Source organism: Mycteria americana, chromosome 11 (assembly GCF_035582795.1).
Source record: "Mycteria americana isolate JAX WOST 10 ecotype Jacksonville Zoo and Gardens chromosome 11, USCA_MyAme_1.0, whole genome shotgun sequence".
Lineage (NCBI taxonomy): Eukaryota > Metazoa > Chordata > Aves > Ciconiiformes > Ciconiidae > Mycteria > Mycteria americana.
In genome coordinates, this window is record NC_134375.1 from 9,147,965 (window position 1) to 9,172,959 (window position 24,995).

At 63.5% G+C, this 24,995-nt stretch overlaps 2 protein-coding genes across 4 annotated transcripts in view; both read right to left on the reverse strand.

Moving 5' to 3' along the window:
* Positions 1 to 11: 11 nt before the first annotated feature.
* Positions 12 to 12,347, reverse strand: GRM2 (glutamate metabotropic receptor 2). 3 transcript variants are annotated; one of them, XM_075514020.1, is made up of 7 exons: positions 11,814 to 12,347; positions 7,257 to 7,876; positions 4,052 to 4,889; positions 3,201 to 3,319; positions 2,256 to 3,122; positions 1,235 to 1,409; positions 12 to 731 (listed from the first exon to the last, which is right to left on the reverse strand). In XM_075514020.1, exons 2-7 carry the CDS (start codon positions 7,713 to 7,715, stop codon positions 658 to 660), a joined length of 2,532 nt encoding a protein of 843 aa, XP_075370135.1. In that variant the 5' UTR covers positions 7,716 to 7,876; positions 11,814 to 12,347; the 3' UTR covers positions 12 to 657. The 3 variants fall into 3 exon arrangements, with proteins under 3 accessions (XP_075370135.1, XP_075370134.1, XP_075370136.1); XM_075514019.1 differs by having other exon boundaries at positions 2,256 to 3,319; XM_075514021.1 differs by lacking the exons at positions 12 to 731; positions 1,235 to 1,409 and having other exon boundaries at positions 3,018 to 3,117.
* Positions 12,348 to 13,545: 1,198 nt separating this feature from the next.
* TEX264 (testis expressed 264, ER-phagy receptor) overlaps positions 13,546 to 24,995 on the reverse strand; it is a 43,984-nt gene continuing 32,534 nt past the window's right edge. Inside the window, exons 5-6 of the mRNA XM_075514145.1 lie at positions 21,925 to 22,096; positions 13,546 to 14,389 (exon numbers count right to left, since the gene is read on the reverse strand). Of these exons, the coding sequence (XP_075370260.1) occupies positions 14,076 to 14,389; positions 21,925 to 22,096 (486 nt within the window). The 3' untranslated portion in view covers positions 13,546 to 14,075. The remainder of the gene's footprint in view (positions 14,390 to 21,924; positions 22,097 to 24,995) is intronic.

A 24,995-nucleotide genomic window follows, 5' to 3' on the forward strand; every position in this document is an offset into this window, starting at 1 on the left:
GCCGCGGGTGGGTGACGTGGCGAGGGCAGCGTGTGCCAGCACAGGGCTCGGTGCGGAGGGAGCGGAGGCGCAACGTGGCTCGGTGCAAGCAAAGCGGGACCTGCGTGGCTTGGCAAGAGGGGGGTTGGGTTGTGCACCACAGCGTGGAGCGAGGGACGGGGGGGGCTTGGACCACGGCTTGGTGCAATGGACGGGGGGACGTGTGCCAGGGCTTGGTGCAGGGGCTGGGGGAATGTGCACAACGGCTCAGTGCAGGTGACGCAGGGGACGTGCACCACGGCTCAGTGCAGGTGGCGGGGGTTGTGCACCGTGGCTCAGTTCAAGGGGTTGGGGGTGTTCACCGTGGCTCAGTGCAGGGACGGGGGGGACGTTCACCGTGGCTCGGTGCAGGGACGGGGGGGACGTTCACCGTGGCTCGGTGCAGGGACGGGGGGTCGTGCGCCGGGGCTCAGTGCAGGGGACAAGGGATGTGTAACGTGGCTCAGTGCGAGGGAAGGGTGACACGTACCGTGACCCAGCGTGTGGGACGTGTAGCTCGTGCTGGGGCGGGGGCTGAGCCTCCTGGCTGCCTCTGGCCCCGGAGCGGGCTGTGCCACGGGCACCGCTCTCCCTGGGGAGCGAGCCGGGGTGCAGTGCGGCCGTGGGCAGGAGCGTCCCTCACAAGGACGACGTTGTGGAGTCCACCACCTCACGGCCGTTGCACACTGTGGGCACGTACTGCGAGGCCGAGCCTGGCCGGGAAGGCAGCAGTCAGGGGCAGGTTGGGGTCCGGCAGCAGCACCCCCCCAGGGCATCCCACTGTGGTGGGCGATGGTGCCTGGGGAGCTCCATCGCCCAGGGCTGGGGTGAAGGGGTGCCCAGGGAAGCTGTGTCCCCCCCAGCTTGGTGACAAGGGCCCCGGGCAGCTGCGTCCCCCGGGGCTGGGGCAGAGGGTGCCCAGGGTGGCCATGCCCCCCTGGGGTGATGATGGGCCCCCAGGAACGGTACCCCCCAGCAGACCACGCTGCAGCCTTGGGGCTTGCCACCACGTGAGATGGGGAGATGAGGGATTGGGACACAGCCAGGGATGAGCCACAGGGGCCACAGCATCCTCTATCCCCGTTTCCAGCCGTGCCCTACCCTGCACCCCAGTTTCCTTCAGGGGCCCGTGCTGGGGTGCCCCCATCTCCCTGCTGGGAAGGGGATGCTGTGTGTGGTGTCCCCCCCCAGCCCTTCCCCAGCCCCCTGCACTCACCGTGGGACTGGCTGGAGCTGGCGGCCGCCACACTGAACCGAGCGGTGCCCACGCGGTGGCTGGCCACGTTCTTCTGGGGCTGGAAGAGTATGATGTGGAGCTTGGGGGTGAAGAGGCAGCCAAGGACCACGGTGCCGCTGAGGCTCACCGAGATGCACATGGTGGTGGTCTGGACCTGGAGACAAGAGTGGGCGTCAGGTGCTCCTGCCACCAGCCCTCTGCCCCGAGCAGGGCAGGATGAAGCCCTCGCTGTGGCACCGGCCAGCCCCCACCAGGCAGAGGCTGCTGCCTGCACCCCACAGGCACATCCCACCCCACACCAGGTCCTGCCGTCAGGGCGGGCCTGCTGGAGACCCATGGGCAGAGGATGGGCACTGCCTTGATGGGGACGTGCTGCTCCTTCAAAGGGGGTGCACCCTGAGCAGCACCCCCCACCCAGCCTTGCCAACGCCCCTCACCCCAGTGCCCGCTCCCACCGGGGGATGCAGGTCCTCTCCAGAAGGCCCTGCCTGCAGCCACCCCCACACGGACCTCCAGGGCTGGCAAGAACGTGGCTGGGCACCTTGCTGGGGGGACTGAGGTGCTGCAGGGTGCACCCCGTGCTCCCCCATCCCCGGCTCTGCTCGGCTCCCCAGGGACCAGACTGGCCCTGGGCAGGGGGTGGGGTGTGCCTGTCTCGTGCCTTTGCATCGCGAGGCTGAAGGATGGCCATCACTCTTCCGCGGCCAGGTCAGGGGGGTCTCTGGAGGTCTCAGGGACATTTCCCATCCTCACCCTAGCAAACAGTCTGCCAAGGGGGGGGTCTTCTCCCCAGGACCTATTGCCCCCTCAGCCACAGCCCTTCAGCCACACTTGACCCAGTAACGAACGCCCCAATGCAGAGGTGACCATCAGCAGGTCCGTGGCCGAAGACCCTTCCCCAGGCCCGTGCATCTCCTAGCTGCAAACCCCAAGGGCCCAAATCGCTGGGACCGCTCAGATCAAGTCCTATTAGAGCCCCCCCCGAAACTCAGGCTCTTACTCGGTAGTCGCTGGAGGTCACGTAGAAGATGGGCAGGAAGGCCAGCCAGATGATGCAGGTCGTGTACATGGTGAACCCAATGAACTTGGCCTCGTTGAAGTTTTCAGGGCATTTCCGTGTCTTGAAGGCATAGACCGTGCAGAGGACGATCAAGAGGACATTGTAGGTGAGCGAAATGAGCATGTTGGAGTCGCGGTTGTTGCACTTGAGGGTGACGATGTACCTCTTGTCAGGCTCGGTCTCCTTGCCTGTGCCAGGGGTCTCCACCAGCAGCCAGATGATGACGATGATCAGCTGGCAAGAGATGAGGGCCATGCAGATGACCACCTGCGATGTGGGGCTTATGAACCGGGGGCGCTGGACCCCCTCCTTCACCCCGCTGAAGATCCTGGCAATGCGATTCGTCTTGGTCAAGAGGGCCGAATAGCAGACGGCAAAGGACGTGCCCAGCCCCAGACGCCGGAGCGTGCACACCTCGGTGGAGGGCTTCGCGATGAAGATGAAGGTCATGCTGTAGCACATGAGGACCCCAGTCAGGAGAATGTAGCAGAGCTCCCGGCCGGAGGCCTTCACGATGGGGGTGTCATTGTTCTTCATGAAGACGCCGAAAACAAAGAGTGTGGAGATAAAACCCAGGCAAGAGATAGTGACGGGACCAATGGCCCAGACGTCTTTCCAGCGGATGTACTCTTGGGGCAACTCGTAGCAGCCATTCAGGGTCTCGTTGGGCCAGTAACCAAGACCACAGTCCATGCAGGTGAACTCATCCAGCAAGTACTCATAGGGCTGGCAGGGGATGCAGATCCAGCAGCATATGTCTCCAGGCTGCATGCTCTTTATCTCATTCTTCTTGCAGGGGTCGCTGCACTGCGACACAGGGATGGAGGTCTCAGCCCACGGGATGAGGCTGGTGTTGAGGATGAGCCCCTCAGCCCAGTAGCCCACCTTCTGATACCGATATCGCCCGTCCATGTGGTGATAGTTGAAGATGTTGTAGCGCCCGATCCCATCGCCGTAGCGGTCAAATCGAACAACGCTCTTGGTGTCTGCTGGCCTGAACGGAGCTGGAGGGAGAAGAAGGGGAGATGGTGACTGCTGTGGGGCAGGAGAGCGCTCGCTCCTGGTGTGGAAGCAGGGCTCCTTCAAAGGGTCACATCCCACCATGGTCACAGGCAAATGTCCCACCTGTTCCCTGCCTTCGCTCGCATAATTGCTGCCTATGCACACGTTAGGAGCAGGAAAGCAATGGTGGAGAACTATCTCCCCACGTGCCTAGGAGGTTGGCAGCCCCAGCCAGCTCTGCAGGGACAAAGAGGGGGATTTTTGCAGCCTCCATGGCTCTCAATGACAGCCGGGTAGCTGGGCTCAGCCCAAGTCACAGAGGACACACTTCTAATTCATCCCCAACTATGGAGGTCCCTGATCAAGGGTCTCCCTCCAGTTTAATCCCTGAAATGTGAATAAATCATGGCGCTTGCAAGTGAGGTCTCCAAGGACACACGTTCCTGGAGGGGCCCCTGTGGGGCCAGTCCCACCCAGCTCTAGCAGGATGGAGTTGGTCACCAGCTTCTCCACACACACTGGGGGCAGAAGGCCTGGATTGCCTCCCAAGGATGATGGTGGGCTGTTGGCATCCTGGGACAACCACAGCCCATGGCACAGGGGTCCCCGGGTGCTGGCAGACTGGAGGAACTGGAGGGCTTTGGGTTAAATATGGGTCTCCTTCCTCCTCCCTGCCCCTCCACCCATCCCTTTCCAGTTAGGCAGCCAAACCCCGTCTTCATCTCTGGACTCACCATCAAAATTAACATTGAGCATGAAGTCTTTGTAGAACCTCTTGCCGTTGACGGGCTTCATGGCATCGCAGAGCTTGGTGGCATTGGGGCACAGCGCCTGGTGCATGTTGTGGAGAGAGTGAGCCATGGCATAGACCGCATTGACCACGAACGTGATCTTGGACTCTGGCTCAAACTTGCCTGTCTTGAGGGAGTACTGGCTACAGTCCTGCGTGTGGAAGCTGCACTTGAACTTCTGCTCCCAAAACTCCCGAAACCAGGGATTTCGGCTGTTATTGTAGGGGTTGAGGTTACGGAAGTAGGCAGCAAACTCCTTAATGGGGTAGGCTGCCAGCTCGATGGTGATCGCTCCCTCTGCCACCGCTTCGCTCCCGGCCACCACGCTCTCCAGGGCTCCCCACCCATCGCTGGCCACCCACATGAAGGACACATTGGCCCTCTGGGCAGCTGCCAGCAGCTCCCGGGCATCTTCGCTTCGGGTGAATAGCACGACCACTCTGGCATTGGGCTTCTGCAGCAGAGCCCGGACCACCCCATCGTAGGTCTTCTTGTTCATGGAGCGCCCCACCTTCTCCGAGGTGGCAATGCAGATGTTGCGCATGCGGGCTTCTTGCTCAAAGGCCTCGATCCCCGTCTCCCCATAGTCACCCTCTGAGGCCACGGTGGAGACGTAGGTCCAGTTGAAAAAGCGGAGGATCTCTGCCATGGCTTTGGCTTGGTAGAAGTCCGGTGGGACAGTGCGGGCAAAGTAGTCGTAGCGGGACTTGTCGCTGAGCTTGGCACTGGTGGAGGCATAGCTGATCTGCGGGATCTGGAAGAGCCGCAGCAGGTTGGCCACCTGCGCGGAGGAGGAGAGGTGAGTGCCCAGAGATGTGCCCCCGCGAGGGATGTTCCCACCGGCGGACCCCTGCCCAACACCGAGTGTTGCATGGTGGGGTGCAGCCGCTCCCAAGCACGACCGTGGGGCTGATGAGCAACCCCCCCCACCCAGGGGGTCCCGGCTGGCAGACAGATGGACGGACAGCACATTCACATGGTTGCCTGAGCCCTCAGATGTGCTCATTTCTTTTATTTTTTTTATTTAATATTTAATGCACTCCCCTCTGAAATTCGAGGCTGGAGGCAGGTAACTGGATTTGCGGCAAAAGCAGAAACACCCCACGGGCGATCTGTGGGAGATGCTCATGGGCAAGGAGAAAGCCAGGGCGCCTGGCAGCCCCATGGCGCGGGGGGAAAGGGCTCTGGGGGCTGGGAGCCAGGGCAGAGCCCCCCACCCAGCTCGGGGGGGCTGCAGAGCTGGGCCTGGGGACCAGCACCTGCGCATCCTCCATCGGGAGCCCCGGTGGCCTGGCACCTTCCAGCCGCTGGGCAGAAGCTCTCGTTAGCTTCACGGGGAAAAAAGCCCTGCTAATGAGGCTGTTAAAAACCCAGGCTCTTGGAGCAGCACGGGGGGGATTTGAGCGCGGCGGCAGGGCCGGTGAGCCTGCCCACATCTTGCTGCTCCCCAGGTGAGAGACGCGGCTTAATTAACGTGCACAAATGTTCTCCACGACCAAGTCCCCTAATGGCAAGAAGGCCCCCGAGCGCGGCAATGCCGCCGCCTGGCCTCGCCGCACAACAGGAGCTGCCAGCCGGCCGTGCTGCCCCAGCGCCGCTCACGCTCCCCGGCCAGCGCACGGGCTGCCCGTGCCGTCGCCTGCCTGCCCGGGGTCGGGACGGTGCCCCCGGCCGTGGGGACACGCGGGGTCCTCCAGCAAGAGAAGGGACAAGCGCGTGCGTGGCTGGACCGGGGTGCTGCCCCGGCTTCCTCCGCCCCACGGCCAGGGGACCGGCGGACAGGGTTCAACACACCCTGGGGACTTGTTAAATCCTAGCGAGTGCGTGGGCCACCGGCAGCCCCCGGGACTCAGCTGGCCCCTCCAGCTGCCCGCATCCTCAGGGGATGCTCTTCTCCCCGCCTAAGCCGGCCCCTGGGTCTGCAGAGCCACAAGTTTTGGGGACTGAGCTGCACCCCACCCAGGGCGACAGCCTGGTCCGAGGCTCGAGGTGCCTGTCCCCGTGGGATCACCGGGCACGTGGGGGCGGTGGCCCCCTGCGCCCACCCTACTCCAGCCGGGCAGCCCTATGTCCGAGCCCCGCAGAGGCGGGTGCCCCCTCGCAGCTGGCTGCCCCTCATGGGCCGGGTTTGGGGGCACAGAGGGGACAGTGCCCCCTCGCACTGGGCAACTCTGCCTGCCGGGAGCGGTGTCCCCGCGTCCCCACTGCGGTGCCCCCGGTGCCATTCTGACATCAGGAGCGTCTCCGCCATGCCGGGGGGTGTCCCTGCACCTGGCCGCCCACCCGTCCCACGGGGCACAGGACCCACGGGGCTGCAGGCGAACCAAACCCCGCTCCCGCACCACGGTGGCCCCCGGGGACAGCCAGCCCCTGGGGGCCAGGGCACGGCAGGAGCCGCCCCCAGCACTGTGCTGGCCAGGAGGGAGCGGGACAGCCACGGTGCGGCTGTGGCCATCCAGGCCTGGTGGCGGGGACAGCTGGTCCGCCGGGCACTGGAGGTGGCCGCCCGCAGCGCCTGCCGCATCCAGGCCTGGTGGCATTGTGCCGTCACCCGTCGGCGGGAGGAGCAGCGCCTGTGGGCGCTGGCAGCGTACGTCAGGCGGGAGAGGGCCAGCGTCCTCCTCCAGGCCCACGCCAGGATGTGGCAGGCCAAGGACCGGTACCGGCGCTGCCGGGAGGCGGCTCGCACCATCCAAGCCCACTGGCGGCGGCGAGGGACACGGCAGCGTGGTGGCACCGAGGACGGCGTGGACCTGAGCATTGAGATCGTCCTGGGCTGAGGAGCTGCGCTTGCCGCCGGCACCCCAGGAGGGGAATAAACCCCCGTCCCCGCGTGGGACGGATCCACTGGCTCAGCTCCCAGGGCTTATGGTGGGTGGGGGGATTCCACAGCCCCCGAGGGGACCCCGGGCACCATCAGGGCTGCAGTCCCCCCACGGTAGCAGAGAGATGGCTCTCTCAGGTGCCAGGCTAGCATTCCCTCCCCATTGCAGAAAGGGGCACAGCATCACTGTGAGGGATGCGAGAGCATCCCTGTGCCGCACTGGCAGCGGCATCATCACACAGCTACCGGGGTTTTACACCCTCCCGCCCGCCATTTCTGCCGACCCCCCCAGCCCCACGTGAGCCCCTCTTGCCTGGGGGGTACCTGGATGGAAACGTCGCTGTAGGAGCCCCCAATGACGCCAGTGATGGCGGTGGGCACATCATCGTGGACGGCGTAGGAGCCATCGGGGCAGATGTGCTCGGAACCATCCACCCTGGTGAGGGAGGCGCGGACAAAGTCGAGGGACTGCTCGAGGGCGTAGGTGTCCTTGGAGCAGGTGTCGAGGATGTGGGCGCCCAGCCTCACCCCCGGCAGGATGCTCCCATCCTTGTTGATCTCGTCCAGGGCAAAGAGCATGGCCTCCAGGCGCTGGATGCCCCGGTGCTCATTGATCTTACCGCAGTCTTCGCTCCCCACTCCTTTCTCGTGCACGGGGAAGAGGCCCCCGATCACCAGGTCCCCGTCCGTGCTGATCTCCTTCTTGCCAGCCATGCCGTGTCCAGCGGCCAGACAGGTGGCCAGGAGCATCAGCCACAGCCAGGCGGCCAAGGGGACCGCCATGGGGTGCGCTGGCACCGGCTGGGGGACACGTGCCACCCCGTGTCACCCGCTGTCACCCGTCAAGGCGAGGGCAGGCAGTCCCCAGGCATCAGGTGGTGGGGCTGGCACGGCGTGGTGTCAGCGGGAGGGGGGTCGTGCCGCCCCGGCAGAGCCCTCGGCACCTGGAAAAGCAAAGACAAAAGCCACTGGGTCTGCAGGCTGCAAGGCGAGAAGGGACCGTCCCCAGGGGCAGTGCCAGTGCTGCACGGGCGAGCAAAGGCATGAGCCTGCCTGTGCCTCCCACCCTGGTGCCTCCCCACCGGCTGCCCTTAGGAAGGAGCCCCCCACAGAAGGGCAAGCTGAGCGGATGCGACAGCTCCCGCAGTGACCCGCGACCCTCAGGACACCTGCAAGTGACACAGACCCCAGGGGACAAGCAGGGGCACAGGGACCAGTCCCCCCACAGCACTCCTGGGATGCACCGGGGTGGGCAGGGGGGCACAGAGCTGGCTCCCGTGGCAGCACCGGGCAGAGCAGTCTGCTGGGGGGCAGCTTGCCGGCCCCTAAAACATCGAGGGGGTGGCAGAAGGAGCCAGGGAGGTCACCTGGGGCCGGGACATCACCTGGGACAGGGAGCCTGGGCTAGGCAGGCAGAGCCAACGCCGGCTCTGAGCCGAGCCCCCGACCCATGCAGCAGCATCAGGGATGCCGACAGCTCCCAACCTCCAGCCAAGAGCGCTGCCAAAAGCAGCCGGCCGTGAGCCCGCTGTGCCCACAGCACCCACCACCCAGCCACCACTGTATTTTAATCCCCACCCCATACCCCCAGAGCCCCCCCTCCGCCTCTGCCCCCGGTGCTGCCCGTGGCACCAGGGCCGGAGAGGGGACACGCTGCTGGCTTCATCCTCCCGCAGCGATGCGCAGGGCGGGTTCCAGCAGCCGTGGTGCTTTAGAGTCTGTTCTCTCACCACCGCCCCTTCCTTCCTCGTATACTAAATTCAGAGATTTCAGTAAAAGTAAGAGCCAGGTTTGCTGACTCCCTCTGCAGAAAGCACGGAGGCGCGGGGGAATCAAAGGCTTTTGCAGCAGGCAGGCCTTTTTTTGGCAGGAGAGGCAGTCCCCTCAGAGATCGGTTGTCTTTTCCCAAACCACGGGAGAGGTTTGTTTCCCATTTGAAGCCGACTGCTGAAATCCCACAGGGCTGGTGTTTTGGGGGCCGTGGGAGAAGGACACCTCTGACAGCCCAGAAACCTCAGGCTGCTCCAGCGCAGGAAGCTGCCGGTGCTGCGGCAGGTCCCGGGGTTCACCCACAGCCCAGCAGAGCAGGGTGCTCACGGGGGCACATGGGGTGGGAAGGCGATGCCGGAGAGCGCTGGCCCCCCTGCGGCCCCCCGCAGCCAGTACCAAGGCCGCTCTCCCCGAGCAGGAGCTGGGCACCCCTCGATGCCCCTGTGGTGCTCCTGGGCAGGCGATGCCCGTGGCTGGAGGAGCCCTCCGGCAAGCAGCCGGAGCCGGCGGTGATGCTGAGGGGGATGTGGGCAGCAGTGTGGCACAGGGTGTAATGGGGTGGGGTGGTGAGATGCACGCAGACCTCCTCCTCCGCTGTGCCTCAAAGTGCCTGTCCCTGGGTGCTGCCTGCCTGCGATGAGCCCCTCGCCTCAGAGCATCTCCTACCTGACCCCCTCCCCAATTTGAAGGAGTTTGGGGAAGAGGCCGAGGAAGGGTCCCTGCCTTATTTCAGGCAGTGAATGCTTTTGAGGGACCCAGGGTTTCCTCAAGCAGGAAAGAGGCCACAGGCACACGGATTGTTGATGGAGCCCATCGGTGGCAGGCTGAGCCTGACACAGGGATCCAGCAGCACCGGGCTCCTTGGGGTCCAGCTCTCCTGGGGCAGCTGGCAGGGCCCGCCAGACGAAAGGCACCTTCAGGCAAAGCTCTCCTGAAAGGGCAAACCATCACCCACCCCGCAGCAAGCCCTGAGGGACACCCTGAGCAGGGCTGCAGCCATCCCCGTGGCTGCTCGGCTGGGTTGGCACAGTGCTGGGGGGAGCACAGCCCCGTGGGAACATCTGGAGAACATCTGGGGAAGTGAAACACCCGGCAGGGCAGAGCCAAGTCCAGCCCGATGGCCACGGTGCGGCGGGAGGGCTCCTGCCGGCTGCTGGCGGCCTCTCCTCCCGAAAGCATCGGCGGGTAGGACGGTGAGAAGGTGCCGTTGCTCCTACGTGGCCCCGAGCGCTTCCCACCCACCCCTGCCAGGAGACCGGACCCTCCCCGGCACCAGCACCTTAGGGTGGCATGGGCCGTGTGTGGGAAGGCGCAGGGTGACCCCGGCTTGCACGAGCCGCCATCGCCATCGCCACCTCCCCCGGGGGTCCCTGGAGGCTCCACCGCCACCGAGCTCTGCCGGGACCCCCGCGCCTCTGTTCTCCCCCACGGCCTGCGAGCCCCGGTGCCCCGTGGGGCCAAAGCGCCTTCCCCAGGGGGCTCGCCCCGGTGCCCCCCGCCACCGCCGCCATTCGGCCGCTCCTGCCCAGCCTGGCGGGAGCGGGGGGCCGGGGGGCGAAGGGACAGGAGCTGGCACGGCCCCGGCCTGTGCGCCCCAGCAGCGAGGCGAGAGCGGAGGCGGCTGCCTGCCCCACCGCGGGGCTGGGGTCACGGGCTTGGCCGATCCCCCCCAAATCCCGTCCCAAACCCGCCCTGGGGTCCGGCAGCACCCCCCCCCCGAAGCCACTGCTCTCCCCGGCCGGGGGCAGCCGGAGCAGGGACTCCGGGGGGGGCAGCAGCGGGGGGGGCAGCAGCAGGGGCGGGGAGGGGGGGGGCGTCCTCGCCGTGCCGGGCGGTCACCCCCGCTTCCCTGCCCCGGTGACGGCCGGCAGCCCGGGACCGGGACCGGGGGGCTGCGGCGGCGGCGTCCCGCTGGGTGCCCGCTGCGGGGACTGGCGGTGCCGGGGCACCGGGGGGACGGGGACCGCCCGAGTCCTTCTCCCGGAGCCCCGCCGCCCGGAGTCTTGCGCCGGGCAGGGGGGAGCCGGCGGGACCGGCCCCGGTGCCCCCCCCGCCCCGCCCGCACCCCCGGCCCAGCCGGTGCCCGGTGCCGGTGCCGGTGCCGGTGCCGGTGCCCGGGCTCGGCTCCCCTCCCGCAGCCCCGGGAGCCCCGGCACCGGCTCCGGGCACCGGCCGCCGAGCCCCGCCGTGCCGCGGCCCCGACGGCTGCGGGGGATCGCCGGTCGCCGTGCCCCTCCGCCGCGGGCACCGGGGCTCTGGGGACGCCGGGGCACGGCGCGGCCCGAGGCCACGGGGACGGGCGCGGCCGGGAGCGCCGGGGTGGGACCGCAGCCCTTACCTGGGCCCGGCGGGCTGTGCCGGGAGCCGGTGCCGGTGCAGCGGCTGCCTCGGAGCTGCGGCTGCCGCCGCCTCCCGCCGCCGCCTCTGACACTCCGCCAGCCCCAGCCCAGCCGCTCCGCCCCCCGCCCGGCCCGGCCCGGCCCCGGCCCCCGCCCCGGCCCGGCCCGGCGGGCAGCGGCACCCCCGGGGCCGCCCCGCCTGCCCTCCGCCCGCTCCCGGCACCGCCGCGCCGGGGAGGGCAGCGGCAGGGCCGAAGGCTGGCAGGGCTTGGGCAAAGCCGGGGAGGACATGGCCGGATCCAGGCAGGGCACAGGCAGAGAAGGCAGGACACAGGCAGGACGCGACCGGAGGAGCCAGGGCACCGGCAAGGCACGGCCAGAGCCGGGCAAGGCACGGTCAGAGCGAGCCAGGGCACAGGCCCGACACAGCCAGGGAAGGCAGGACGCAGGCAAGGCACAGCCGGATGCAGGCAAGGCATGGCCAGGTCCAGGCTGGGCAGGGGCAGGACACAGCCGGAGCAGGCAGGACCAGATCCCCGGGCAGACGCGGCAGGGCACAGCCCAGCGCCTGCTTCCCCGGCCCCAGAGCCCCCCCCCGTCTCAGTCCCAGCCCAGCGAGAGGGGTCCCGGCCCCAGCCCCAGCTCCAGAGCCGCAACCTGGTGCTCCTGGGGCCGTTCCCCCCCTGCCCCCTGCTCCCCAAGCCTGGGGGGCACCCAGGGGCCCGGCATCGCCCCGCTGACCCCTGCGCTCCACGCAGCCCCCGGCACTCACTGTCAGCCCAAGCACCGAGCTGGGGGAAGGCTTCGGACAATGCTCCCTGAGCTGCCTCCTCCGAAGGCAGAGGCAGCAGCTGGATTTAGTGTTCCAGGTCTCCACCGCTTGCCCAAACCCGTTCGGCTGCCCAGGATCCCGCTGTGCTGCGTCCCCATCGGTCCCGCGCTGGCAGCTCGGCTGTCCTGGAGAGTTCCGTGACTCAGGGACAAGAACGGAACAGGGGATGACACAGGACCCGCAGGGATGGGCAGGAGCCAGGGGTGCCTCTGGGGCACCACCTCACCGCCCCGTGCCTCAGTTTCCCCACTGCCAGCTGCTGTGCTTGCAGGGCACTGCAGCAAGAGTCAGACCCGCTCTGCCCTCCCCCCGCCAGCAGTCCTGATTTGAGGGGGGATAACCCAGGTCCTCCGTGGCAAGGTCTGCCCTGGGGTCCCACAGCATCAGGACGCCAGACCCCACTGGCCCATCTTTCAAGACTGTTAGCACAGACAGAGGGCACCGGACAGAGGAGGGTGCCTGGGCCTGGGGACATCACCACCGCTGGCTGGCAGGGACAGAGAGCCAGGGAGGGCTGCGGACGTGCCGTGCCGAAGGACGCTGGCACTGCCAAGGTCCCGCTTCCCCCCGGCAGACGGGACCTGGCACAAGCTTTGCACATGCCCCAGCACCGGCTGCATCTTCCCGGCTGCTGCTTCGGCGCTGCTGACAGCAGAAGGACGATGGCAAAGCCTCCCCGGCCCCCATCTTCAGTGGGGTTAGGGGACAAGCGGTGTTAGGATCCACTGCCTGGCTCCAACCCCCCCAGGAGCCTCAGCCAGGCATAAATATTTCAGGGGGCTTGGCAGTTTTGTAATAACCGGCAGTAAAGATAAACACCGGGAAGAGCAATATTTTTCCATGTGGGCTGGAGGAGTTTAATATTTTATCACTCAGAGCACAAAATATTTATGAACAATCTCATGTCAATCACTGGCTGAGGGCTGATCATGACCTTTCCAAGCCAGGGAGGACATATCCCCACCATGGAGGGACAGCCAGGCCTCCCCTGCCCCTTGTACCTCCACCCCAAGCCCCCGTTTTCGGCTGCCATGTCCAACTGCCGGGGAACAAGCCCTGGGCTGCCGGAGGCACTGGGGGCACCGGGGCAGGGCAGGGGCTGAGCTCTGCCAGCTGGGTGAGGTGCTCCGGCACCCGGCATTGCCCCGGGACACCGTGGCGGTGATGTCCAGGCTGCTCCCTTGTCCGCAGCTGGGATGGGCAGCCCTCCCTGCCTGCACCCCACAGCTGCGGTACCAGGCAGATGGGATGCTGGGGAGGCCCTGTGCAGGCAGGCTGGTCCCCCCCGCCACAGGAGCACAACGGTGCCAGACCCACCAGCAGCCCAGGGACCCAGCTTTACTGGTTTTACTTCCAGCAGGTTCCCAAGAGGAGCGTGGATGCCACCTCCCTCCAGCCCAGCCCAGCCCAGCTCGGCACGGTGGCTGGGACCCTTCCCCGCTCCCCCCGCAGCTTGCAGAAGCTGGGGACGGTCTCCCGTGGCCCCGCTGTGTTGCCCAGGCAGGGAGCAAGTGTGAGCAGCGGGGATGCAGAGCCCTCGGGCAGCTCCCGGGCTCGGTCAGGGGGTGCGGAGGGCCGCCCACCGGCAGCCTCCACCCGCAGCCCGCTCCCCGCCACAGGGCAGGACGGCGCGACCGGCCAAGAGGCGGTGAGCAATGCTGCCGGCCACCAGTGAGGAAAAGCATCCACTTTATTACAGACCCCAAAAGCGCCCATGGCAGTGCCAGGAGGACCAGGTTTACACAGGATGTTTCCATTTTTCAGCAAGGGGAAGAGGGGAACAAACCCAACTGACCCTACTCACGGCTCTTTGGTGCTAGAAAACGCGGCGGTGCAGCAGAGAGAAGCTGTGGGTGAGAGGGGCACCAGCAGAGACGAGGGGGGACACCTCTGCCATCCACCACCACCCCCCTGAGACGCCTGCGAGGAATTTGCGATGCATCTAGAGACACACAAACGGCAAATGCATTTCGCTGCCCCCCCCCAGCCTGCACCTACCCCGTGCCGCTGAGCACTGCAGGAGACCCCCCTGCCTCCTGGCATCCCCGAAACGGTCAAACACCCTTTCTGCAAAGAGGGAGAGCAGGTCCCGGGGGGAATCAGCGACCAAAATCTCTTGGCTGGAGAGGAAGGAGATGGGAAAGGTGACCAGTTCCCAGTAACTCAGACCCCAGCGGGAGGCGAGGCAGCCAGGTCTCTGCTTCACTCTTCTCCTCTCTCGGCAGCGATGGGCTCCTTGGTCCACTTGACTGTGACCTCCTGGTTGCCCGCGTAGCCCATGTTGGGCAGCAGGCCTGGGGCTCCCTCCCCGTCCCCAGTGACCTCCAGGTCCAGCTCCTCGAAGGAGGAGCCGCTGGCTCCCGACTCACTGTAGCTGTGCTCGCTGCGGTTGTCCGCCTCCTCCCGGCCACGGCTGGCTGGGAAGGGCAGCAGGATGGAGGTGGCCACCGAGGTGTCTCTGCTGTCGGTTGTGGCCTCCATGCTGATGGAGCTCGTCTCACTCATGGTGTCAGCCCCTGGGATGGAGAGAGAAGGGGAGGGAGTGAATGCTGTGGGAAGGAGGCGATGGGGATGGGGTGCCACAGCCTTCAAAGCCACCAGAAACCTGAGACATCAGGCCACAGTGAAGACCAGCTCCTACCTCTTGTCACCTCCTGTGCCTTTGAGAAGTGACTGGGCCAAGACAAGGACGAGCTGGACTCAAGCAGCTCCCTGAAATCAGGGCACTCCCAAGCCAGCACAAACAACCCCTGGCTTCCCAGCCGTGCCCTGGCCCCACTTCTGCTCTCTGTGCACACACCGAGGACCTGGCAAGCCCTTCCTTAGGGAGAATGCCCAGCCTGGGAGCTGGGGGACAACCCTGCCCCTGGCACGGCACCGGGAATGAGGCGAGGAGTGGAACGCTGTGCTCCGACGGTGATGGGGAGCTGCAGCATTGCTTGAGCACCCAAGGGGAAGGTGGCACGCGGGCAGGCCCTTGGATGTGCTGCCGTCAGAGGCAGGTGTACGTCCAGCCTCATGCCAGGGCATCCTAACGCTGCCTTCGGCACCCCCTACAACCCGCTCCCGCTCCCTGCGTGGCTCCCCCACAGCCGTCAGCTCCGGCAGCAGTGCAAAGGCAGGCAGGGCAGCGGCAGACGGGACTCGGGGTGCCAGAGGATGGGGGGAGCCTTCCCAGCTCGCTCGGCACTTCATGTCACCCGGCTGCCAGCCCCCACCCCCTCTCGCGGCCGAGCCCCCCCGGGGGCTGCCCCTGCCTGCCTGGGCAGACCCCTCGGCCCACCGCCCCCTCCCGGGATCCCTGCCTCGTTAGCTCGGTCGACGAGCATGTCAGATTGAGACCAGCAGCTCGGTGCTGTTGCCGGAGCAACCAGCCGGGAGACAAAACCCTCCTGTAAAACATTAATCATTGTTAATTATGACATCACAGATCCAAGTGGTTAATTATGACATCGCAGATCCGCATGGCTGATTACGACATCGCAGATCCATGTTGTTAATTATGACAGCGGCAGCAAACACTGGGCAGGCTCCTCCATCACAGCCCTCCCCGCTCTACTCTCTTCCTGCCTGCCTCGCACCGACGGGAAGCACGTGCCGGGCTCGGCCGCTTCCCGGCACCTCCGCTCCCCCGTGGGCTCCATCCACGCCGGGCCGGATGGCCCTGCCAAGGATCATGCCTCGCACCAGGAGGGAAACCGGGAGGAGCCCTGCTCGGCAGCGGCACCGGCAGAGGACCGCGGCTTGCCACCACCGGGGCCGGGAAGTGGCAAAGAGGACAGTGACGACCGCAGAGAGGGTCCCGGGCGGGAGAGGAGAGCCCTCTCCTCCACGCTGGCTCCTGCCGGCACGGCTCCATCCCCAGCACGGGGCTGCCCCGGGCTCCTGCAGCCAGGGTGCCCGGTGCTGGGCTGCTCGCCCTCCTCCAGCTGCGTGGCAGCCACCGATCTCCTGGAGGAGACCCGCCAGGGAGGGAACCTTCCTTCCAAACAGCCTTAAATCCCTTTTTTTGCTGTTTTTCTTCCTGGCCTGGGCAGCTGCCAGCAGAACTGCTTGCAAATGGCAGTCCTCTGCCTTCTGAGCAGCATCATCCCACAGTCCTGCCGGCTGAGCGAGGGCCGTTCGGAGAGGACCGAGCAGTGGTAGCAGGACAAGGAGCAGCCAGGAAAGACCCACAGATGCAGCGTACCCACTGCTTCATCCCACATGGATGGCATATTGGCTGCATCCCGCCCAGCGGGCGCCCAGAGAGGAGCCTGAGCCTCCACCCTCCACCCTCCCACCTCAGCCATGGCATGCAACCGTTTTGGCAGCTGGAACGAGCTGAGCCCTGAGCTGCCCACCCAAGTGGTGCCTGGTGACCCCCCCATGAAAAGGAGAAAAGAACCGTCGCCCACCGACATGCGCTGCCTCTGCTGCAGCATCAGGGAGCGCCTTGACACGGAAACCACATTTACTCTAAGTTAAAAAGGATGTTCTGCATGCTGCCGGCAAAGCGCTCACCGAAGGGGATGGCGGCCACCGAGCAGGCGGCAGAAAGGCGGGAGATGCTGTCCCGCCTGGCAGGACCTCGGCAGGGCAGTGGGTCAGCATGGAGCCTCTGGGAAAACAAGAGCTGCAGGGGGTGGAAGGGAGCGTGTGCCCCCCAAGCCTTGAAGCCAACTAAGGGTTTGCAAGGTCTCTAGCAGGGATCTCAAAAAAAAAAAAAAAAAAAAAAAAATCCAATTTGGCCAAATTGGTGGCCTGAGGTTACATGGACACATTCCCACCATGGCTTCATGACAGCTTACATCATTCACGATCATCCTGTGTCCCTCTGAAACCCAGGACGAGAGTGATCCCGACCCCCCCAAGCTGTGCCCTGCCTGCACAGCATCCCTCCCACATCACCCTGGGGGCTGTTTTGGCTGGGAAGCCATCACGTAACCCCATGCTACAAAGAAAAGGAGCTCTTCAGGAGCAGAGCAGTGGCTCGGGAAGGGGAAGATGGGGATGAAGCCAACCTACGGCTGCTCCAAGCTGCCACCACAGGAAAGCACCGCTGTCCTCACCCCTGCAGCCGCCTCCTTCTCCCCCGCTCCGAGGGCGACAATAAATCGAGTCCTGTTTCCTTTCAGCCAGACACTTTTTCACTGCTCTGTCACTTCTGCTCATGTTTGAGCAGCCTCAGCTGGCAAATTTGCCCATTTCAGCAGCCTTGCTCTTCTCCGCACAGGACGAGGCTAGCGCCGGTGCAGCCACACAGCCTGGCCGGGGATGGATGGCCGGGGCGGGCAGGGCAAGAGACAGAGCCGCTGCTGCTGGGGACAGTGCGAGGTCAGCTCTGGCAAGGGGACACGGCAGGAACCCCCAGCTGTCCCAGCACAGCCTGGAGAGGCCAGGCAGGGAGTGCGGCAGGGCCCCAAAAGGGCAACCAAACCCTCGCTGGAAAGTGCCTTGTGGGCGAGCAGGGGTTCAGCTCTCATCTCATGGGCACAGAGGTTTCCGTCAGCCCTCACACCCCCTTCTCCATCCTGCCCCAGGCACCTTGCCTGGTCCCCCAGCGAGCCGCTGCCCATCCCCTGCATCCCACTTCCCAAGGCTGGTCCCTGCACCAGGAGCTGGCCCAGCACCCGCATACAGCATGGCTTTTCCCTCTGGCATGCAGCGAGGTGCCAGCCATCCCACGGAAACCCCCCTCTCGGCTTTGCTCCCCCGAGGACAGTGTAACCATCCCACCGCGCATTCACTCAGCAAGAACAGGGAACCCAGGAAGTTTTAATTTGGGAAAAAGAGGGACAGCCCGGGCTGAAGCCCCACCAGGGTGTTGAGGAGCCCCCCAAAGGCCAGGGCCACCTAGGAAGATGGGAAGCCAAGCAGCCAACACCAAGATACCAGCCAGGGATGGGTGCAACAGGAACCACTCACCCCATGCTGCTAACAAGCCCGGCAGGCAGCCGGACCCCCAGGCAGCTCAGCCCTGTGCCACCCCGGGTATCGGCACCCCCAAATCCCACTGGGATGGACCAGCTCCCCTCCCGCATCGCCCCAGCAGGACACTGATGCCCAAGCATCGCTCCCCTCTTGGTGCACCCGGGCCCTATCTTTCCCCCCATTCAATCAAATATTCATCGCCTCTACCACTAAATAATAGATCGATGTGCGGCTAGGAGGGGCACGCTCCTCCATGCTTGCCAAAGCTCGCACACAGCCATCAGGAGAGGGGCCGGGGCAGGCAGACCAGCAGGAAGGCACGGCAGGAGCTGCCCACTGAGACCCTTCTCGGGACGTACAGGCAGGCAGAACAGGCAGGGCTCTTCGGAGGACAAAAGCAAGCAGGGATGAGGCAGAGCACATCAGGGAAGGTGCCCACCCGTCGCACTGGGGCTCAGCGGGTGACACCATCGGTTGCACCCGGATGCTGCTGGACAGACTCAGCTCTAGGAAAATGAGCACCTGAGACTCTGGGCAGAGCCATGTGCTTAGAAACCATCTGTGTTCATGCCAGCAAGCCCGTGTCGAGAGGCTGCTTTTGTTTGCGTTCACCTTCCACGTGCCGCAGCAGGGTCACGCTGGAGAGCACGCTGCTGAGAGCGAGCTGGGAGCGAGGGCCTGCTGAGCGCTGCGCTGATGCCAAAGCCCCGGAAAATAATTAAGTACAAAACAACTAATCGTGATTGACACTGGCCCCCTGGAGACCCGTCAGCCGCCTTCCAAAAATGCTTCCCGTCTTTCCGATGACCCTGATGGCAAAGAAGGGATGGAACTGGTGCGGAAGCAGCCGCAGCCCCCAGCCCCTTCCTTGCGTGCCGAGTGTGTTCGTCCTCAGCAGAGCTGCCAGCACCCTGCTCTGCGCAGAGCGGCGGCAGAAAGCAGAGACCCTGGGCCGCGTCCCGCAGCTTCTATGGCCATTGGCTTCGCTCAGAGCCGCAGGCACCCAGCACCCCACAGGGTGAGCTCAGGAGCAAGGAGGACAGCAGATGACAGCCTAAACGGAGAGATGCGCTCCAAGGTCAGGAGGCTCAAGAAAACAAATCCAAGCTTTTCTTGCATATCCAAGTCGTGTGGTTCTGCCTGGCACCAGCCACACCGATAGGCGAGGAGAAATGGCCGTGCCTTCCGCTGGGAACTCCTGAAGTCTTTAATTCAAGGAAAGTGTAATACAGCTGCTGGCGGGGGGGTTCGTGAGCCGTGACCAAAAGGTGCTGTGTCCACCCAGAGCACTACTAAATACGATGCTCGCTCTGAAATCGCACACTCATTGCTGTTATTTCAGTATTTTGTGAGAGGGAGGGAAGAGTGGGCTTCATCTGCAGCACATCAGGAGTGAGAGCCCAAGGCTGCCATGTGTAGAGCATCCTCAGCTGCCTCAGGGAGAGGAAACGGGGCCCAGCACCTCCCCAGTCCCCCTGCTCACCCTGCGAGGCAGCAGGGTGTCAGGGCCCTGCGTCTGGATTTGCGCTGCTCAGGCACGGCCAGAGGAGCCGAGTGCCACCAGCAGGTACCACCACCCGCTCCCACCCTCCCAGCGCTGCCTGAGCCTCTATCAGGGCAGGACCGCTTGAAACACTGGCAGAGCTGAGGTGGATCAAGGAATAACCTAAATCTGTGCAATCAGGGTTGAGGGGGGACCGCACTGAAAAGCAGACAGGGACGTTGCTGCGCCCACCCTCCAGCCGGCAGAGGAAAGCTCGAAAGCTGTCACAGACACCCTGGGATCTGCAGGGTGATGACGATCTTATGGCCACCACACCTGTTGAAGGCATCTCCCTTGAGTGGCTCCCCAGGGAAGAAGGGAATAAAAAAGGATGGGAAAAGAGGCTGTGGCTTTCTCTTCCCCCAGCTCAGAGGTGATTGCACAGATCCCAGCACAGAAAATACTTGGGAAGGGAGGACCTGTCTCAATCCGTAAGGCATCATCTTCAAGGCGTTGTCTTCAAGGTGTCAACTTCAAGGTGTCTCCTTCAAGGCGACGTCTTCGAGGCATCTCCAGCGAGCGGCTGGGCAGAGAGATCTGCTGGCTGCCCCCTCCAGCGGGATGCCCTCTCACACCGAGGCTCAGAAAACCCACGCGGGACTTCAGCATTGAGATGTGGAGCCTGAGGAGACCAGATGCCACCTCCCACCTCGCCTCCCAGCTTTGACCCTGCTGCTGAACCACGGGCAGCCTGATGGCTGCTCAACTGCTGCAGCTGGGGCAGCGCTGCCAGCAGCAAACCAAGTCCCCAGCATCAGCAGGCTAGCGGCAGTGCGACAAGGATGCTCACTGGGAACTGTCTCCCTTTGCACAAGCCCAGGACCTCCATATGGGGTGCCACCCTCCCCAGGTGACAGCAGTTGTGCTGGCCCAGGGCACCACGACATTACAGGGATGCAGAAGATCATGGGGACCTCCAAGATCCTCAGGCAGGACCAGCACAAGCAACCCGAAGGCTTGCCATGTCCTCGACCCTCTCCAACAGCCGGAACAAGGATGTTATGCCCCACCAGACCTGGTTCTGCTGCCGTGCCCAGCAGCAATGGTGATCACAGTGCTGACATCCAAGCTCAACTCTTTAGTCTTAGAGGCAAGGCCAACCTCTCACAGCTATTATTATTTTAAGCTGGTTTTGTGCAGACTCAGCAAATGACACCACATCAGATTGGACCTACAAAAGCTCATCTGTGCGACTGGAAGGGGAGGGGTGGTGGAGGAGCTGCCAAAAGCTGCTGCCGGGAAGCCCAGGCCGGAGCAGGAGTCTCCTACACGAGAAAGTCCAACATCATTTTGCTGTCCAAAATTCGAAAAACCTTCCCAGCCCTTCTTCCAGCAGGGCAGGGGACTCCTCCACCGCAGGTGTGCCGGCAGTGGCATCCCAGGGAAAGCACTGAAACAGCTGGGGTGCAGGACAGCAGCTGCACCGAGCGTCCTCTGGCCATGCCACGGGGCCGTGCACCCCCTGAGCGGTGCAGAAAGGACCACATGCAGCTGCCGGAGCCACCGACCTGAAACAGCTTTTGCTCACATGGGTTCTGCCATCCCTCTCCGAAACCATGGGGCAACTGTGAGAAGGTGCCAGAGGGAGTGGGCTGAGAGGCGCCTTCAGCCAGCCCGGGCCAGTGCCCAAAGCAGCAACCCTGATGCAAGGCAGACAAAAAGGTGAAGAGCCAAGTGAGCACTGCGAAAACATGGGACCTCGAAGCGCTGGGAAACCGCTCCAATTAGACTCTTCACTGCAGCACTAAATGGACAGAGCTCCCAGAAAGCCATTTCCAGACTTGCTGTTATGCCGCACGCGATTAAGAATTAAAGCAATCCAAACCTGAAGATGTGTTAAATAAAATGACCAAACTCCCTGGGAGGCGAGGAGAGCGGTCATGGTTTTTTCATGCCCATTACGCAAGCGCAGGCAACCCGTGGATCAGGAGGAGGTGGCTGGCCCCCAGCAGCGGCCAGCTCGGCCGCACCGTCCAGCACCCGGGAATGCTCGGCTAGCTGCCTCCCGCATCTTGCAGACATGTGAGCACGTGGGCCGGCAACGGCAACTAGCATTTCGGGTTACTATAGCACTGCTGTTCTGCGCCTACAGCCATTGTGGTCCCTTCCTGTATGAATACATCCAGGCTCCAACAGATCTCGCTGAGCAGATGCTATCGGGCAACTCCACCACCAGCTACAGCAACCTGGTATTTAAGCTCTTCGCAATCCCAATATGTAACAGATGAAGATGAGATCAAGGAAGATGTATATGACAAGGAGAAAAACAAGCCCAGCTGCAACCAAAAGCTGCGAGATCCAGCTCTGCTCTGACAACAGGGGGCCAGCGGCTCGGTGGCAGCTTGGCCCTCGCCCCGATGCCGCAGGGGTGCCTGGGTGCTCCCCAAGGTGCAGCGTGACACCTTGGGGATGAGATCCTATCTCAGCCCAGGATGAGGGGAAGAGGTGTGCTGAGACTCAGTGGTTGGGTGTCAGGTGGGCGCAGGACAGCCCCTCTCTGCCTGCTCGGGTGGCAGCACCGGGGACACCAGGACCCCCGCCTTTGGGAGGGCTGATGCCGATCGAAGACGGAGCCCGTGCGCAAACCACGGATACCTGTGATATCTGTCTGGGCATCCTCAGCCTCAGCTGCAGCAGCCCTGCTCTTCCTCTCCAATTCTTTCATTTCAGGCACGTAGAAGTCCCCTTGGCGGGCGAGGGGACACACGAAGTAGATGCGGTCCTCCTTGTAGATCTCGATCCGGGGGTGGGCGCACAGTTTTCTCTCCTGAAAGACAGCAGGCAACTGCGGGTCAGGGATGTGCCCTCGCCCCCGGCCCTGGCAGCCCCCCACCACGTGGATCTGCCGGCCTAGCAGTGTCACAGACTGACCTGCTTCGCCCACAGACATAGTGGCCCAGCAAGGAGCAGTGGGTCCCATCCCGAAACCGCAGTACTGCTTTCCCTATCACAACAGCCCCCCACGTGCCAGGACCAGTGGGTTTGGCCCTGGGGGTGAGCAGCCGGCCAGGCTCAAGGAGGAGATGCCGAAGCCTCAGGGATACTCAGCTTCTCCAGCTCAGCCTCGTTTTTGGTGTGCTCATTTTGGGCTGGAGTGAGGGGTTTTGGGGAGCCCAGCAGCTGCTTTGTGTGGACGTGCCAAGTCTCCGGTTCCTCCTGGCAGCACGGCCCCACGAGCAGGCGTAGCACTTCTCCGCTAATTAATATAATCCAGAGCTGACAGCTCAAGCAGCTCCTTTCAGAATGGCGAGGGCAGGGGGAGTGGGAGATGAATCCCTGGCATTTCAGACAACTCCCCCTCCTCCTCTTCCTCGCCCCACCTCCCCCAGCAGCACACTCCAAGACCTCAGCTCCCCCCGCCTGCCAGGGACCCGTGATGGGGGCATGTTCCCCCCAAGGCCATGCCCTGGCCCATGCCGAGACGGGGCTGCAAGGACTCTCGGGGTGCCGGGGCCAGGCCGAGGAGCAGCTGGACCCCTCTTGCCACCCCCTCCTCGCCCACCCGCCCGCCAGCTGCTCACTAGCAGAGGGGGAGGCTGATTACAAGCCGGGTGAGAAGGGAGAGTGTCTCTTCAGCAGGTTTTCTTTTTCTTTCCCCTTTTCAAATCACTGACAGCTTTTCTTTAACCCCGCTATCACCCTGATTATCCTCCTCCTCCTCCCTGCCCTGACTATCCTCCTCTTCCTCCTCCTTGCCCCAACTACCCTCTTCCTCCTCCTTGCCCTGACTATCCTCCTCTTCCTCCCTGCCTCAATTATCCTCCTCCTCCTCCCTGCCACATCCCACCGGGCATGGCTTGCCCAGACATCCTCCGGCAGGGTCCCCCTCCCTCTGGGGCTCTCCGAAGCCAGGGCTGGCCCCTTGCCAAGGACAAACTATGGACACATCAATCATGACCTTACAAAAGCCTGTTCATTCCTGACCCCCTTCACCCCTGGGGATGGACCAAGCTGATTTCGAATCACTTATTTCCCAGCCAAATGCCGGCACCAGGCAGAATCCACAACAGACGGGAGCCAATGCTGACCCTCTCCCCGGCGCTGGCAGCAAGGCCACCTGGAGAGCCAGCCCCATGCTGGCAGGATGCTGCACAAGCAAGACAGGGAGAAAACCCCACGTGAGCTATTTTTGGGTCTATTTTCCCAGGAAAGCCTGCAGGAGCTGGCTCTGCAGAGCCCCAGTTTACCCAGCGGCACCACAGTGGCAGAAACACGAACCCCAGCAGAAGCTTTACCTATCCCGTCCCAACGCCTTTGAGCCTGAATTTTGGCAGAGTCCCTCCTCCAACCGAGGAGGAACCACATTCGCGAGCCCTGTGCCGCAGGGACATGCAGGGACGCGGGCGGGCTTCCAAGGCGCTTGGAGCCCGGAGTTCCCACTCGCAGGCAGGTGAAACACTAACACACGCAGATCAAAACTGTATTAAATAAAAACAAGCTGGGCTGTTTTTAGCAGCAGAGCAGAGGCGGCTCATATCACTCCTGCTTTTTCAGCAACAACGCAGACAAGAACCCTCCCCGACGCTCTGCCCCTTGCTCTACCAACCACAAGCCCATCAGCCAATCTTCAGCTCAGTTCGTTATTTTAGGTTACTGCAACACGTACCAGAGACGGGTATCTCCAAGATTCGCAGGGTTTTTGGATGCATCCCGCTGGCCCTCCACCACTTAATGCAGATGGGGACAACTCAAAGGATCTTAGAGCAAAGAGGCCTTCACTAAATTCATATGAGGTCTCTAACCAGTCTAAAACCTCAGGGCTCCAGCCCAGCGTCCAAGACATCCCAAGCTGACTTCCCAAAGTCCACCCTGGGATTCCTAAAGAGTGGATATGGGACATACCCTCTCCCTACAATTTATCTAGGCTGCTGTAACTCCCCTTCCAATTACACAGCCATAGTAGTGACTCCCCCAAAGCACAAACACCACCCCCTCCACGCACATGAAATGTGGGAATCATGGCTTTTTAAGGAATAAAAATGCACACCTGTATGAAGAGCAGGGTCCAGGACTGGCTCTTGAGCCAAATGTTGCTTCAAGGATTATCCTATAAGAGAGACGAGGATGCTCTGCCCTGCCAGGGTGGGAAGCAGCTTTGCCTCCCTGAAGCCAGGAGAGCCCAGGTGCCCTGCAGCCAAAGCCCAGGGCCATGGACCAGGTCAGTGGGATGATGCTGAAGTGGTCAGACACTCACTGTCAATACCAATGCCTGCTTTATTATGGAGAGCTACAAGGATGCTTAATACCTGACTTCTTCCCAATTCATTCAGGGTTTTCCCCAAAAGGAAATGGAGGGAAACCAGAGCCTGGTGGTCCTAATTTATGCCTGTACAAATCAAGCTGGGAGCCAGGCTAGCGAGCTGGCCTCTGCTTCTGTGCTTCCTCCTGGAGCAACCCAGCTCCTGGCAGGGCTGCTGCAGAGCTCAGCACCGGCAGTCGGGCTCAGGAGACAACAACGTCCCCAAGAAGGAGCAGGGAGGTGGCAGCTGGGAACACTGTCCTGTCCGGGCTGGGACCAAAGGGATGAGGCTGCATAAAGACTTGAGGAAAGAGCAGAGGCGATGAGGTGGGGAGCCAGGACAACAGAAATGGATAAGGGGATCATCCAAAAAAGGGATACAGTGATCATCCAAAGGGGATGCAAGGGAGATCGCCCTTGTGGTCAT

Bases quoted from the DNA above. Each gene is read 5' to 3' on its own strand.
- GRM2 (XM_075514019.1), bottom strand. From the start codon at position 7,715: ATGGCGGTCCCCTTGGCCGCCTGGCTGTGGCTGATGCTCCTGGCCACC. The intron at 4,890-7,256 runs GTACCCCCCAGG...TCCTCCGCGCAG, and splicing joins ACAGCGACGTTTCCATCCAG to GTGGCCAACCTGCTGCGGCT. The intron at 1,410-2,255 runs GTAAGAGCCTGA...TCTTGTCTCCAG, and splicing joins TGACCTCCAGCGACTACCGA to GTCCAGACCACCACCATGTG.